Source organism: Cotesia typhae, unplaced genomic scaffold (genome assembly GCF_013202065.1).
Source record: "Cotesia typhae breed Kobodo isofemale line unplaced genomic scaffold, CoteBio_Ctyphae contig_23, whole genome shotgun sequence".
Classification (NCBI taxonomy): Eukaryota; Metazoa; Arthropoda; class Insecta; order Hymenoptera; family Braconidae; genus Cotesia; species Cotesia typhae.
The window spans coordinates 1,725,388-1,740,531 of record NW_027423729.1 but is presented as its reverse complement, the minus strand read 5'-3'; the positions used below and the strand labels follow the sequence as shown (position 1 = coordinate 1,740,531).

The window sequence follows — 15,144 nt, the reverse complement described above, 5'->3', positions numbered from 1 at the left end:
TATTTTTTCACAAAATTTATTTATTCATTATTTTTTAATTAATTATTTATTGATTATTGTTATTATTATTATTCTGATAAAATAAAAAATTTTTTTAATATATCCTAATTTTAAAATTACTATTTTTCACGATTAAAAATTGTTATTTTTAAATAATATATGTTAAACATATAAATGGATTAAACTTTTAATATTTTTGTAAAATGTAATTACGAAAAATTTTGTTTTTGAAAATGAAAAGCTGCGCGCGTTTGACGCGCGCTCTCGCGAGAAATTTTAAAACTAAATTTCACGCGCATGCGCAGTTATAACACTGAAGTTAGCCGTCAGCTGTTGATTTTAAAAATTTTTTTAACAAATTAATTACAATAAAAAAATGCTTCCAAAAATTTTTACTTGTGATTTTTATTAATTTTTACATGTGAAACTTTTTGATAATGTTTTTTTTATAATAATTAAATTGCTATAAAACTCTAAAAAAATTTTTTAAATCTGTGAACTTCATGAAAATTAATGTAGCACATATTTAATAATTTTAAAAATAAATTATAGGCAAAAGAAGTGACAACATAACTTTTTGTTAAATAAAATTAAAAAATTGTCAAGTGACAGCTAACTTGAATATCATCTCAATTTCAGTGTCATGCGCAGTTTTGTTTGAATGTGTTATGCTTGATTTCTAAATTTCTAACCTAAAACTAAAATATTTGTATGAAAGTACATAATACACATTAAACCTATTTAATAATAATAATAATAAAAATAAATATTTAATTCAATTACTAACAGAAAAAGTTGTAAAAATTTTTAGCGGTGTAAATATTAAGCATTTATACAAGGTAAGATTTATAATTAATTTTTACGTCATATACATGAGTTTAATTGTTGATTTATGAAATAATTAATACTTTATAATAATTACAGGTAGCTTTATAAATTATATAAATTCAATACTATTATACTATGGCTGATAATCATTTTGACCACTCTCAACCACAAAATCAAGATCAAGGGACGAAGTCAAGTCAATCAGCTGAAATTCCCCAAGTAAGTTTATGACAACAGTACTTGGAATATCTCCGGAACATTCAAATAGTTAATATAATTATTTACTGAATTAATAAATAAATTATTTAATAATATAATTGTTTCCAGTTTTTAAGCAAGTCGAAATTACAAGATCTAGTGAGGGAAGTTGATCCTACAGAGCAGTTGGAAGAAGAAGTGGAGGAAATGCTGCTCCAATTAGCCGATGACTTTGTGGAAACTACTGTCAATGCGGCTTGTCTTTTAGCAAAACATAGACATGCCAACACCGTAGAGGTCAAAGACGTTCAACTTCACCTGGGTAAATTATTTATTTTATTTATTAATTTGAAAAGAAACGTCCTCGGAAATTTACAACAATACTTCTGAATGTATATTAATCAACTGTTGAAAAAAAAAAAATAAAAATGAAAATTTATCATTGAATTTCAGAACGAAGTTGGAACATGTGGATCCCCGGATTTGGTACCGATGAGGTGCGACCTTTCAAACGTGCTACGGTGACAGAAGCTCACAAGCAACGGTTGGCTCTCATCAGAAAAAATATTAAAAAATATTAAGTAAATAACATTAAATTTTTTTTATTAATAAATTAGTTATAGATATAAAAAATAATTGTTTCTCAATTTTTTTAATATTTATTAATAAGAAATAATTAAAAGAATACATTGATTATAACATAGATTTGAGTGGTTTTTTTTTTTTTTTTCATTTTATTTTTTTCTAAAATAATTCTAATTACATAAGCGTTTATAGAAAAATTTTAGCACCTATTTTATAAATTTAAAATATATCAGTTATTATTTATTTTTTTTTATTTATTTACGATTAGACTAGGTTGATAGATAAATAGAGTGATTGTAAAATATAATTTATTTGCAATCAGGCCTTTGGAATAATTCACGGCACTTGTTCAATTTTTCATTTTTATAATTGTGTAGGCTCTATAAAATTTTAAAAACAAAAAAATAAGTGTTCTTTTTTTTTTTCTTCATTCTATCCACACTTGCAGACTTATTTTTAAAGTTATTGATATCTACATACATCTTTCTTTTATTACAAAATTGAACAAAGATTTTTCTACAGCCATTGAATTTATTAATACAATATGTAAATTTTTTTAGTGAAAAATATTTTTATCTTCAAATTTTGGTAAATATTAAAATATAAATAATTTTTACTAATTAATCTTAAAAAGATTAATTACTGAAATAGTTCTACATTTTTATATTTAATTTTTAAAAAATTTACTGGAAATAGCTAACTTTAATTAGTGAGTTTAAAAGAAAAAGTAAAAAATTTCGGACATTTTTTTTCGAATGTTTTAATATTTAGTTTTTTTTTTTTAAATAGTGTAAACTATCGCTATTTTTACTTATAAAATATAAAAAATAATCAAACAAAATATTTATAATTTACAAAATAAAGTTTTAAAATTTCAAAGTTATCTTCCATTCACAGTATCAAAAATTCTCACAAAATCACAGTTTCTTCAAACAAAAATTTATCATAAAAACTCAACCTTAAAATTAATTAACAAATTAATTAAATCTTCACAATCAATCGCTCAAAGCCAGAATCACATAAAAATTATTCGCGTAAAACATACTTATCAAAAGTAACCGATCGAAAAGTGTCTTCAACGATATCAGCAAGACACCGCACCGCTTGAAGTAAAGCCGCTAACAACAGTGAAAAAGACAACGACAATAATTTACTCGGCACCAGAGCATTATTATCATTCGCCTGCAATTGATTTTTCGTGGAATTCTTCAATGGTTTATCAATCATCTTCTTCTTATCATCTTCACTCTTGGTCTCACAATCACAATCCTGGATAATTAAATTTCTTCCCTTGCTATTATTACAGTCTTGCAATTGTTTGAACAACATGACAATATCCTTAGTCGCCGCGATAGTTTTAAATTTCTTCCTCAATAAGTCACTTTTGCAATTTATTTTATTCAACAATCCATCACTGGAAGTATTATTAATACTTCTTCTGCAAATATCGCGTCTCTTCTTTCTAACTTTAAATCCATTTTCCCGCGTATATTTTTCAATCGCACCCTGCGATGAAGTTTTTCTACTATTTATCAAAGAAGAAAAAGTAGAAATACTATTACTCTTACAAAAATAATTACTCAACGAATTAACACGTTTCTTCTTCCCCGAAATTTCTTTAACCCTCTTAATATCATAGTCTTCATTTTCATAATCATAGTCATTATCATTATCATTATCATTAAAACTATTACAACCATTATTATCAAATGAATTGCAAAAATTTTTACTATTAATCAACTTAACAGATCTACCTAAATTATTACTACAATTCAAATTAATAAAGTCACTTTTTATTTCACTGAGCAGTTGAATTTTTTTAAAATTATTCTCAATCAAAGTCTGAGATTTTTTCAGTAAAGAAGAATATTTATTATAGCTAAATAAATCATCGTTATCCAGACGACAATCGTGCCGAGGTGAATTTAAATAAATATTCTTCTCAATGTCGATATCGCTGTCCGAGTGTGAAAGCCTCAAGCAACTTCTAACCAACGAGCTGGTACTATTATTATCAAAATAATTGCTGTAATTATATTTTGAATTTTCACTTGAAGGCCGTTTATAAGTACTCAGAGGATTTATCTGGTATTTATCTACGCAATCATTATTACGATTGTAATTGTTGATAATAAATCGGTTGTTCAGTAAATTATTGAGCTGTGGTATTTCAAGATTTTGAACGTGAAGTAAATTTTGTTCGATATTTAATAGGCTTTCTTCAATTTGAATTAGGCACTGCTCTATATCACAGCAACTCAATTCGGTATCGATGTCCTCGTCGCTTTTTATGGAAGCCGCTATTGAATTATCGGTGCTATTGCTGTTACTTGTCCTTTTAATTTCAATATTATTGTTGCTTAATAACATTTTATCCTCATCTAGGTCATTATTCAGATCCGATGAGTAAATTTGATTATAATCTTGATTATTTGACTCAATTAAACCGAGACAATTTATTATTTTACCACAATTATCGCTACGGGGTAACTCGGATTCATAATTTATGGAAGATTTTTCAAATTTATCTCTAGCACCGTTATTATAATTTAATTTATCACTTTTTTCCGGAATCAAAGTTCCGTAAATTGTCTGGCAAGCTGCTGAAGTCGAAGATGCTTGATGTGATTCTGTTGTGATTGATGAAGATGAATAATTGTGATTACAGCTATTATCATTACAATTGTAACGTCGGCTTCTTGTTTTCAATCTACTGACCGCTGGATTAATTTGCAAAGTCCCGGAGTCGAATGTTTTGTAAACTTGCGGACGATAATTGGCCTCCCTTTGGAAACCGTAATTCATTTGGACGTTGAGCAGTCGCGAAGACTCCGAATCCCGTAGTGGAGTATCCTGGCTGTGAATTTCGACGTACGGAGTATTTATCGGGGAATCAGACAGCAGGTTCACGTAACCACGGGAACTTTGAATGAGAGATCACATACTTGTTGTTGGACTGATTGATTCTGGTGATGCGTTGAATAGGCCGTATATTTTTTTTGCGTAGTCTTCTTTGTAAATTATCTGAAATTTTTTTTTTATTTAGATTTTGTCATGTTGTTGTAAATTGCCAAGAGCGTTTCTTTGCAAATAAAATAAATAAATAAATATTTATCATTAACGATTATTTGGTGATAAGTTTATGTAACATCTTCACCTAGAAATAAAATTTGAATGTACGTCATGAATTATGATTTATGAATTAAAATTTCGTAAATAATAACTTATACTTTATATTTCACGGTCATAAACTATTTCGAAAGATGAATTTAAAGTTGACCGTCAAATTATTAAGTAATTATATGCTAGGTAATTATAAATTATTTTTCTAACTCTGAATAATCTTTACTTAAAAAATTTTTATAAATCAATTTTAATTAAAAAATATAAACATTTTTTTATCAATTAAAATGACCTAACTTCTCATGAAAAATAACTGATAATTGATAGGCCGTATTTTTATCTAAATAGGTCGTTTAAATCTAAATATACAGTTAAAAAATAATAATTATCGTTGACAATAATGATAAATTGAAAAAAGAGATGTATGAAAGAAAAATTAAGTAGTACATGGTCATGATTAAAACGTTTACATTCTATTAAACAATGATACACGAATTCCTTTCATATAAATTTCTATCAAGTTTAAAAAAAAAAATAATTATTAAACTCGACCTTCAAAAAAAAAAAAAAAAAAAAAAAAAAAAGGAGAATAAAAATGAATTTATTAAATATTTCAACGACCAGAGCTGGATCACTTTTATTTATTATTTATTCAGATAACTGATGGCTTGTTGAGTGGAAAATTAAAATATCAATTTAAATCAAAGTCTCGCTGTATAAAAATTGAGTTATTAATTTAAAAAAAATTTAATTACCTTAGGATAAGTCATTTCTACTTCGCGAAATTCGTGGGTGAAACTTAGAAGAAATATACAAATCGCAATAGCGAGAAGCCACTCGGAGATTGTACTCATAAGATGCATTTCCCAACCACCGTCCTCCGGAGACCATGTCCTCGGATTGTTTCCTGTTTGAATATATAAAAAGGTATTATATTTCTTTATTAACATACCAAAAAATATTTAAATTACACCCATTATAATTTATGACTTTTCGTTAACGATTTAATCTGGAGTTTTTATAGAAAGTGTAATAAAATATTATAAGTAGACCTTGAGTTAGTTTAATGTGATATTTTTTCGATAATTATTTGAAAATTCACCTTTGTAATCTTTTAATGCAAGCCCAGCTCCGATAATAACGACGAAGAAACTAATAGTACAAAAAATCGATAGTCCAAGTCTTAAAATTGTTATTTTCGGTGAACAGCCTAAAGGTTGAAGTCGATATGAATAGATTGCCTGTAAATAAAATATTATTATTATTATTATTGGAAGTATTCAAATGGAATTTAATTATAAAGTTAAATTATCATATTCTTCATGAGAAATCTTAACTTAATTTTGTTTGTTTTCATTATTATTCATTTATGAAACTTAATAATAATTTTCTCTTAAAAGTTTCTTGATTATGTTGAATATATTTTATAATTGACTAATGAGAGAATATATTATTGTATTTAAACATTGCATATTAAATTAAAATAAGCTATTTGCTTGTAAAAAACTTTTAATTATCAAGCGATTAAAATTAATCCTTGAAATTAATCAATAAAAAATTTATTTTGGATAATTATAAATTTTTTCTTCTTAAAAATAATAAATTTGTCTTTGAATATTTTTTATAGTATAGATAATAAAATTTTATATTCAATTTCAGCAAATTGATTTCATCATTATTTTAATTTTAAAAAGATTGATTCATTTTTGCTAAATCAAACAGCGTTATCTTAATTTTTTTAAATCAAATTTAAAATCAGATAAAATAATGATAATTTTAATAAAAATATTTACTTGTAATGAAATGTAAGCAGTCCCACAGCCAAAACATGTAAAAGCACCACATAAATGTATAATTAAATTGGAAGTTTCTTGAAAATTTCCAGCTATAGACATTCCAATTGGCGTAATCATGCCAAGGATCAATGTAATTTTATTTATTTTTTGCCAGTACGCTGACAATTGATAGGTTGAAGAAATTTCTTTCAATTGACCGTATCTAATGTAGACAGAAATAGCCACTGAAAATAAAAAAGTTTTTATTATTATTTTTATAGCAAAAAATATGATAACAAATTAATCGAACTTTTTTTTTAAACGGGAGTTTAATTTAAAAAATAAATTTTTACTTTCGCGAATTGAATAAATATTTATTCAGTAAAGTTAATAATTCTGTATTACTTGATTATCGATAAAAAAATTGTACTTAATTTTAAATTTTACTTTTAATATTTAAATATTAAGGAATTAATTGCTTTTAAATTGAGTTGTGAAGAAATGTTTAACTTCAGCTTATTTTAGTAAAGAAATTTAATATATACTCACTTATAACAGCAATAATATTTAAAAATTGCGCAAACAAACAACTTTCTGGTGGAAAAGCGCCCGTATCCGAAATATAAGGAAATCCTGGGACAACATGGCCTTTTACAACCGCAATAGTGTATCTATAAATAGTTTAAAAAATTATAATCAATTTTAGAAAAATATTTTTAGAATACACTAAGATTAATTTTAAAAAATCAAATTTATAATCTATTTAAAAAGTTTTTAATAATATTAAGTTCTTAAAATGAAGAATATGTAAAACAATGTACAGAAAATTTTTTTCACTACTTCCTATTTCAATTTATAAATAGGCAAATATTAAATTTTCCTTTATCGTTTTACATACTTAAAAAATTATGAATTAACACCTTATTTAAATAAATAAACAAAAAATGTCTTCCTTTACTGAGAAAAATATGATTTCAATAGAAAAATCTTGAATGAAAATTTTTGAGCCAAGTAAAATTTACTTAAAAAAAAATTTCTTCGCTCAAAAATTTTTCTTCTACAAAATAATTTTTTTTATGTCAAGATTTTTGTCTCTTAGGTCATCTCAATTTTTTTATCAGTGTTTAAAGATGGTTTTTCAACCAAAAATATTTTTTTTTAACACTTCATTCATCAAAAAAATTTTTCAGATATCTTCTACTGTAAATACAAATAAAAATTTAATTAAATAAAAAAAACTAAACCTTATAAAATTAATCTCAGTGCAAGTACACAATTAAAAATTTGAACACAAAAAAGTGTTAAATTTTAAAATAAAAAATTTAAATAGTACTTACGTGATAATAAAACTCGCAGGTAACGAAACAAACATAAAAATCGGCAAGTAGTGTAAATTGGTAAATATTTCTTGCTTCTCCATGATAACAACAAAATAATGACTTAAAAATGTACAATGAAGAAAGAAGAAGATTATAATGATAAGAAGAGTGCAGATTGGCTGCAAGAAGACAACTAAGTATCAACAAACAACAAACCGATGTTTGTCCTTGAAGAATATGTCAGGGGTATCGGTCTCTACGGAAAACCGATTGTACTTCTAACCACTTACACTCGTATCAGTACTGAGTCTGATTAAGTAAAGTCCGTCGATTCTCTACTCAGTCTGCATCAGACTGAGTCAAGTACTGCGTTTGGTTGTGAGATACCATACGACGTGCCGAGGACAATGCCCAGTCAATATTAAATAATAATCATTTGCTCTCGGCTCTTGTTAGCTTCAAAATGTCATGTCTCTGATTTATGTATTGCTGCGATGACTTCCATTTACAATATAAATAATAATAATACGATCCAAAATAATTATTCCGACTGGCCATTGGTTTTTAATTATAAATATTCATTAATTTATCATTTGTTATTCTCTCTATGTCTTATTATTATTATTATTAATCTTATCATTCATTCGTCGCGACGATATCCTGCAACTTAATAGATTAGATTCTTTTATTATATATTTGTCATGTTTTTTACATAGTTGTTTATAGAAATTCTAACTGATAATATTTAATAACAATTGTTATCTACGAACGTGACATGACAATTAAATTATACACAGAAAATATATTAAATTGAATTAAATAAATAATTTTAACTTCTTGATTGGAGCAGAAAAATTCTTAGACTGATAAATTTTTATTGGCTTAAGTAAATTTTAATTAAAATTAAATTAACAGACGTCTGAAAATTTTTAGGATTTTTTTTAGTAAAAAAATTATTAAAAAAAAATTAAAATAAAAATTTCAAATGCAGAAAATTTGAAGAAATAAATTGAATTGAAGCAAAAATTAAATTGAATCGAGTAAAAAATTAAATTAGCAGACATCTGAAAATTTTTAGGATTTTTCTTCTTAAAGAAAAAATTATTACAAAAAAATTAAAATTAAAATTTCAGAAAATTTGAAAAACTAAAAGTACAATTTTTTAAAAATATTTTTTTAGTTATAATTTAATTAATAATTAAAATTTTAAACGTCTGCTGATTTCAGTATCGTAAATTTTACTTAATTCAAGTTAATTTTTTTTTTCTACGTAAGCTTTATTTTCTGTTGTAAAAAAATAAAAAAAAGTATTTGCTGAAATTAAAAGACGATTTTTTTTTATTTCTTCATTTCACGTTCATTATTTGTGACTAAATGATTAGATAAATAAGCTTCAAATTATTATTATTATAAATAAAAAAATTATGTACTTGTAATGTGTTGTCTGACCTCAATTTATCTTATCGCAAATATTGTCCGCAACTAGTATAAGAGTAATCCATTTATTTAAAACCTTTTGACTAAATAATACAACATAATTACGTTATAAGTAACGAAGTATGATTGTTTAGTGGTGAACTTTTGTACTGTCGATTTTTATTGACACTTTCTTTTTATTTATTTATAATGATAATGGTATTAAGAAACGAAGAAAAACAACCCCTTAACCTCGAGCAAATTCTGACTGAGCTACGAGAGTGCGCAAACATACACCCACGTAAACGCCCATGCTGCTTTTTTTATTATTCAAATAATTATTTAAATTATCTTATAAAAGTATTTTTTTTTTCCGGAGTGAAGAAATACACTTGAGTTTTTTTTTATTAATTATACAAATAAATATTTCTTCTTATTATTTAGCTAAAAAATTTTAAGATAATTTTAAACTCTTAATTATTTTTGTAAGAATTTTAAAGTTTAGTTACCAAAGCGTGTCATTGATTTTTTAGTAATTATTATAATTATCTTAACAAATTACTACATTAAGAATCTGCATTATTGATTTAAAAGTAATAATTTTATTGCAGATATTTTAATTATCAGATAAAAATAATTTATGTGTTTTTTGAACTTTTCCCGGTTACAATGCACTTTACAACATTGTTGGATTGTCTTTTACCGCTTAATTTTTTTTATTAAGTTATATTTAATCACAAAACATTTAATTAAAAAAAAAAAAATTTAGAAACTAAAATTAGCCGACAGTGAAAAATTTTTATTAATTGAATTAGCAGTAAAAAAATATTTTTAAAAAATTGCGCGTATAGTTTTTCAAATTTTTTATATGTGGAATTTTTTAAAAATTTTTTTGTACTAATTTTATTAATAAAAAAAATTTTTTTTAAGTTTAAATGTCGGCTAACTTAATTTTCATTAACCAGTATTTTTTTTTCTATAAAAAAAAATGTACCAGAAAATATAATTCAAATTTCGCGGGTAAATAAGACCGATGACGTCATTTAAATCTTAAATCCCTCTACACATGTGATCAAAACAGTGAGCAGGACTAATGTATTGAAGTATAACCTATTTGTTGTTTATAAATTTTTAAATTTACACTAAATTATAAATAAATATATCAACAATGATTCCTGCAAGTAAGTAAACTAAATAATATTTTATTAACAATAAATTACAGCTTTATTTAGTAATTTTAATTTTGAAATAATTAATTGTAATGAAAAAAAAAAATATATTGATTGAAAAGTAATGATAATTATTAATCAATATAATTATTATTATCAATTAATTATTATTTTTAGGGATTTTACTGAGACGTATGTCGAATAGTGTGAAACATCAATCAACATTATCTCAGAGAGCCGAAGTACAACAAGAAGAGCCGATCCGAATAATTCGCACCACTGAAGACAATCCCCAGAAACATAATCGCGACCATTTAAATCGCTTTTACACAGTACCCGAAAATGCTGTGAATGAGATAATGCCTCGGACCTCAATGCCAAGACGTCTTCATACTCAAATACAAACATTTATGGAGGCAAGTATTATGGTACGTGAGCCGGCTGTCGAGTTGATATCATACCTTGAGCAGACGGATTACTCCAAGCCTCCAAACAAATATGTGCTGTGTATCCTTTAAATAATTTATCACTTGTTTTATTTTTATTAATTTATTTATCTATTTAGAGTTTAAAAATTATTTTACAATTGAAATTATTTTTCCTTACTTATAAATTATTCGTGATAATTAGACGGACCGGTGGGAAGCGGTAAAACATTGACGTTGATGCATGTATTGCACTACGGATATGCTACTCAGAAAATTTTGGTCCACATACCCTGGAGTAATTGTTTATATTTATTATTATTTATTGAAAATTAACATTGCTGAATTCAGAAAATATTATGATACTGAAATTAGCAGACACTTGACAGTTTATTTATTTTTCTTGCAAAATTAACTAGGTACAGAAAATTATTTTTAATTATTTTATTTATAATTTTTTAGAGCCTTTAAAGATAGAATTTTTCTTGCTATAATTTATTTGTTAAAAAAATTCTAAAAATTATCAGTAATATTTATGAGAATTAATTTAGCGAATATTTATTAATTTTTTAACAAATAAATTATGGCAAAAATAAATAAGAAAAAAAAAATTGACATGTAAAAATTTTTAAAAATTATAAATGCAATATTTTAAAAATAGTTTTTCAGAAAAGATTTATTTGTTAAAAAAAATAAAAAAATTATCAAGTGACTGCTAACTTTAATGTCATGCTTCTTAATTTCAATATCATCAAATATTTGGTAATTCATCGATATTCTTAATGTTTGCGAATGCAGTAGACAGTTATTATATTTTAGGCTAAACTATTAATCTAAAAAGAGTGCAATTATAGAGAAATGTAAATGTAAACATATTTTATTATTTAACAGTCCCAGATTGGTTTAGAATACGAGGACCGTCAAGTCCGTCACAACGAGTTGAAGGGTTGTTTGATTTACCTGTCGCTGGAGCTAAATGGCTAATACGTTTCAAGTCTCAAAACAACCAATTGCTGAATAAACTTGATGTAAGTATTTTAATTTTTTGTTGCTATAAAATTTAACTCACATTAAGAATTTTTTTTAAATGTTTAAAAATAAAAAAAATGTGATAAATATATTAATTAAATGTTAAAAACAGATCCGACTATCCAAAAATTACGTCTGGAACCCGCGAGAACAAAATGCAGCAGGAACGCCACTCCAAGACATGATAGATTTCGGAATAGGACGTGGTAAATACACATGCGATGTAATTGACGCGTTGCTCCAAGAGCTTAAAATAGCAAGTACCGCCAGAAATTGTAATACTCTAGTTCTTCTTGACGGCATCAATGCATTTTTTGGTGAAGACACTCGCGTAAAAGACTCCGTCTTCAAACCTCTGTACGCACAGCGCGTGTCGTTGACTCAATCATTCTTGGATTTTATAAAATACGATTGGTGCAATGGTGCGGTTATTGCAACAGTTGATTCACTGGCAGTTAAGGTACTTCAATTTTTTTTTTTTTTTTTAATTTATAATATGCCAAAATAATTATTCTATTTTATTATCATAAATAATTATTTTATTTTGTTCTAATTTTAGGGCCAGAATGAGTTGGATTCAACATATCCTCGGGTTCTTCTCGGCAAGCTAGGTTTCGAGCATCTGGACCCATTTTTACCAATCGAAGTCCCTAATTACTCAGATGACGAGTTCGATGCTGCTATCGAGTATTTTAAAGACAGAATGTGGATTAGAAACTTAACAGAAGCTGGCAAACGTGAATTGGAACTATTGTCCAATAGAAATCCTTACAAACTTATGAGACTTACAGCGTCTATATAAATTGTAATTATTAATTTTATTTAGTTTTTAAACTTACTGTTTTATAATCAATTTATTATTCATAATACTAAATTGCTGAAAAATAAATTTGTCTATAGCAACAAAAAAATTATTATACAAAGAATGATGCAAATAAATTAAAAACTGGGTTAAAAATACTTAATTATTAGAAGGAAATAATTATAAATTTTTTCATTTACTACATGTTTTATTGCAGTACCAAGTACAAATAAATGAATAATTAGAGGAATGCAATAAAGTGTTTACCAGTGGTACTAACACAAATAACATAATTAGCGGCGTTGCAAAGCATCAAGAGCACGTACAATGTCACCGTCCTTAGTAACCAAAAGATTAGTAAGCCATCCGCTCTCGTTTGAAAATCCCATCTGGATCATTGCTTCAACAGCTTTCTGAATTTTAGGATCAGAGTGATAGAAAACGGGAGTAGGGTTTGCCGTCGGTAGCTCTGGATAAATAGACTTTGAAGATGACGGTGAAGACTCTTGGGGAGCTGACGGTGCTGATTTTTCTTTTGGCTCTGGAGTAACCTGAAAAATGATTTTATATTAATTATTAATTTATATTATTAAGAGAATAAGCGAAAATCATGATGAGTTTATATTATACCTCTTTAATTACAGTCCAGTCCAGATCATTTTCATTATCGCTAGATGAGCTCGAGGGTCCTTTGCTGGCACTGCTTTTTTCAGCACTGACTTGCTCAGGAGTTTTAGGCCGTGATGGAGTTGCTGAATTAGTAGGAGTAGCTGGAGTTGGTGACGAATTTTTAGATTTGTCGGAATTCTTAGCAGAAAGCCCAGCTTGAGGCTGCTCACTGCTTTTAGCAGCTCCAGACGTAGAAGCAGGAGCGTCGTTAGTTTTTATTTGAAAGTTAACGTCAATTCCAAGCGGGTCCAAAAATTGAGACAAATTTTGTCCCACTAATTTAAAAAGCTCAATGTGTGGATCTTTCCTAGCATCCTGAGATTTCGATTGCTGTTGTTGCTCTTGTTGTTTCTCCTTAGGATGCTCTTTAGCTTCTTTAGCTTCTTTAGCTTCTTGAGCTTCAGCAGGCTTGTCATTGCCCGGTTTCTTCATGGGACATTCTGCGGGAATATTTGCCCAATCATTGAGATAAGCTGCGAGCGAATCAATCCAACCACCGGCATCAGTGACCGCAGCAGCAGCAGCTGCAGAGGCGGCAGCAGATGCTGCGGCAGATGCTGCGGCAGATGCTGCGTCCGAAACCGGGCAATGACGACGTCGTTGAGACCGCGGGCATTTCTTTGATGAATCGCCAGTATTTCCATAAATTCCTGCGGGTTCTTCGCACTCGTCAACCGGAATGAAGTTTTTGCGAACGAATTTATTCATGTGACGCGACAAACGTCTTCCGTGGTGCGCCTTCCAGTCAACTGGAGTGACGATGCGCAGCATGCAGTGATCGGAATGGATTCCATGGCCATGACACTTTGAACAGAGATCGTAGTCCGGGCATTGGACGCACTTGAATCGGTAGCCCCGTACAACTCCGTTACACCCGTCACAGGATATTCTTGGATGCAGGATGCTCGATGACTCGGATTCTGGCTCCGGTGAATAGTCGGAGCGCAATTTTACGTACAGCTTACGAACTGACTCCAAACCTGTCTCGTTCAAGGCGATCTGCAATTCTTCATCGCTTGATATCACTACGTCATCACCGTCTGAATCTAGAAAGTCATAGTTATATAAAACATATGTTCATAATCATACGGAAAAAATAATACTGATAATCATGCTATTTTTTTTTTTTTTTTTTTTTTTTTTTAAATAAATTATATAAAAAAAAATTATCTTCACTGTCATAATAAATATATTTAAAAAATGACACTGGAATCAGCTAACACTTCAATTTTTGGTTAAAAAAAAAAAAATTACTGTTAAAAGAAAAAATTTTTTATAATAATTAAAAAAATATTTCAAAAAATTCACTTGTAAAAAAATTGAAAAACTGTAAGTGCAATTTTGAAAAATTATTTTTTTGTTCTACTTTAATTTTTTGATTATTCTTAATTTATTAAATTAGAACTAAAAAATATTTTTAAAGTTTTAAAAATATTTAAATGTCAGCTACTTTCAGTATTACAAAAAAAAAAATCGTAATTTAAAATAGAATAAGTGTAATTACCTTTCCAAAATATCTCGAAACGTTTACCACGGATGTTGGGAAATATATTTTTTAATTTTTCACGCAAATAAATGTAATTTGTCACTACGTCAGAATCAATACCAAAGCGACGTATTTCTTGATATGAAGCATCTGCTTCATGATGCAGATAAACTTTGAAGCTGACAGTAGCCATTATTTTGATGCAATCTTTCAAAATGTCAAAATCAATCGCTGATTTATCGCAACGTTAGTAAATAGGCGAGTGTTAAATAACAATTACGCAGTAGAGTAATGGACGTCTAAATAGTTAACTGTGAACT

At 27.2% G+C, this 15,144-nt stretch overlaps 4 protein-coding genes across 8 annotated transcripts; 2 read left to right on the top strand and 2 right to left on the bottom strand.

Moving 5' to 3' along the window:
• Positions 1-447: 447 nt before the first annotated feature.
• Positions 448-5,513, top strand: Taf12 (TATA-box binding protein associated factor 12). Of its 2 annotated transcripts, XM_074238868.1 has the most exons (5): positions 448-839; positions 925-1,047; positions 1,156-1,348; positions 1,480-1,607; positions 5,495-5,513. In XM_074238868.1, the coding sequence occupies exons 2-4, from the start codon at positions 964-966 to the stop codon at positions 1,605-1,607; spliced, it is 405 nt and encodes a 134-aa protein (XP_074094969.1). In that variant the 5' UTR covers positions 448-839; positions 925-963; the 3' UTR covers positions 5,495-5,513. The 2 variants fall into 2 exon arrangements, with proteins under 2 accessions (XP_074094969.1, XP_074094968.1); XM_074238867.1 differs by lacking the exon at positions 5,495-5,513 and having other exon boundaries at positions 449-839; positions 1,480-1,731.
• Positions 4,496-9,392, bottom strand: LOC141524789 (DNA damage-regulated autophagy modulator protein 2). 4 transcript variants are annotated; one of them, XM_074238864.1, is made up of 8 exons: positions 9,259-9,392; positions 8,119-8,494; positions 7,847-8,007; positions 7,059-7,180; positions 6,528-6,754; positions 5,837-5,975; positions 5,490-5,641; positions 4,496-4,635 (listed from the first exon to the last, which is right to left on the bottom strand). In XM_074238864.1, exons 3-8 carry the CDS (start codon positions 7,927-7,929, stop codon positions 4,549-4,551), a joined length of 810 nt encoding a protein of 269 aa, XP_074094965.1. In that variant the 5' UTR covers positions 7,930-8,007; positions 8,119-8,494; positions 9,259-9,392; the 3' UTR covers positions 4,496-4,548. The 4 variants fall into 4 exon arrangements, with proteins under 4 accessions (XP_074094965.1, XP_074094963.1, XP_074094964.1 ...); XM_074238862.1 differs by having other exon boundaries at positions 7,847-8,494; XM_074238863.1 differs by having other exon boundaries at positions 7,847-8,494; positions 9,278-9,330.
• Positions 9,393-9,406: 14 nt separating this feature from the next.
• Mrps29 (mitochondrial ribosomal protein S29) lies at positions 9,407-12,827 on the top strand. Its single transcript, XM_074238861.1, has 7 exons — positions 9,407-9,545; positions 10,242-10,425; positions 10,591-10,920; positions 11,044-11,136; positions 11,730-11,866; positions 11,980-12,327; positions 12,427-12,827. The coding sequence occupies exons 2-7, from the start codon at positions 10,413-10,415 to the stop codon at positions 12,667-12,669; spliced, it is 1,164 nt and encodes a 387-aa protein (XP_074094962.1). The 5' UTR covers positions 9,407-9,545; positions 10,242-10,412; the 3' UTR covers positions 12,670-12,827.
• Positions 12,828-12,856: 29 nt separating this feature from the next.
• Positions 12,857-15,139, bottom strand: Ref(2)p (refractory to sigma P). The gene is made up of 3 exons (XM_074238860.1): positions 14,843-15,139; positions 13,300-14,384; positions 12,857-13,220 (listed from the first exon to the last, which is right to left on the bottom strand). The coding sequence occupies exons 1-3, from the start codon at positions 15,015-15,017 to the stop codon at positions 12,963-12,965; spliced, it is 1,518 nt and encodes a 505-aa protein (XP_074094961.1). The 5' UTR covers positions 15,018-15,139; the 3' UTR covers positions 12,857-12,962.
• Positions 15,140-15,144: the final 5 nt, after the last annotated feature.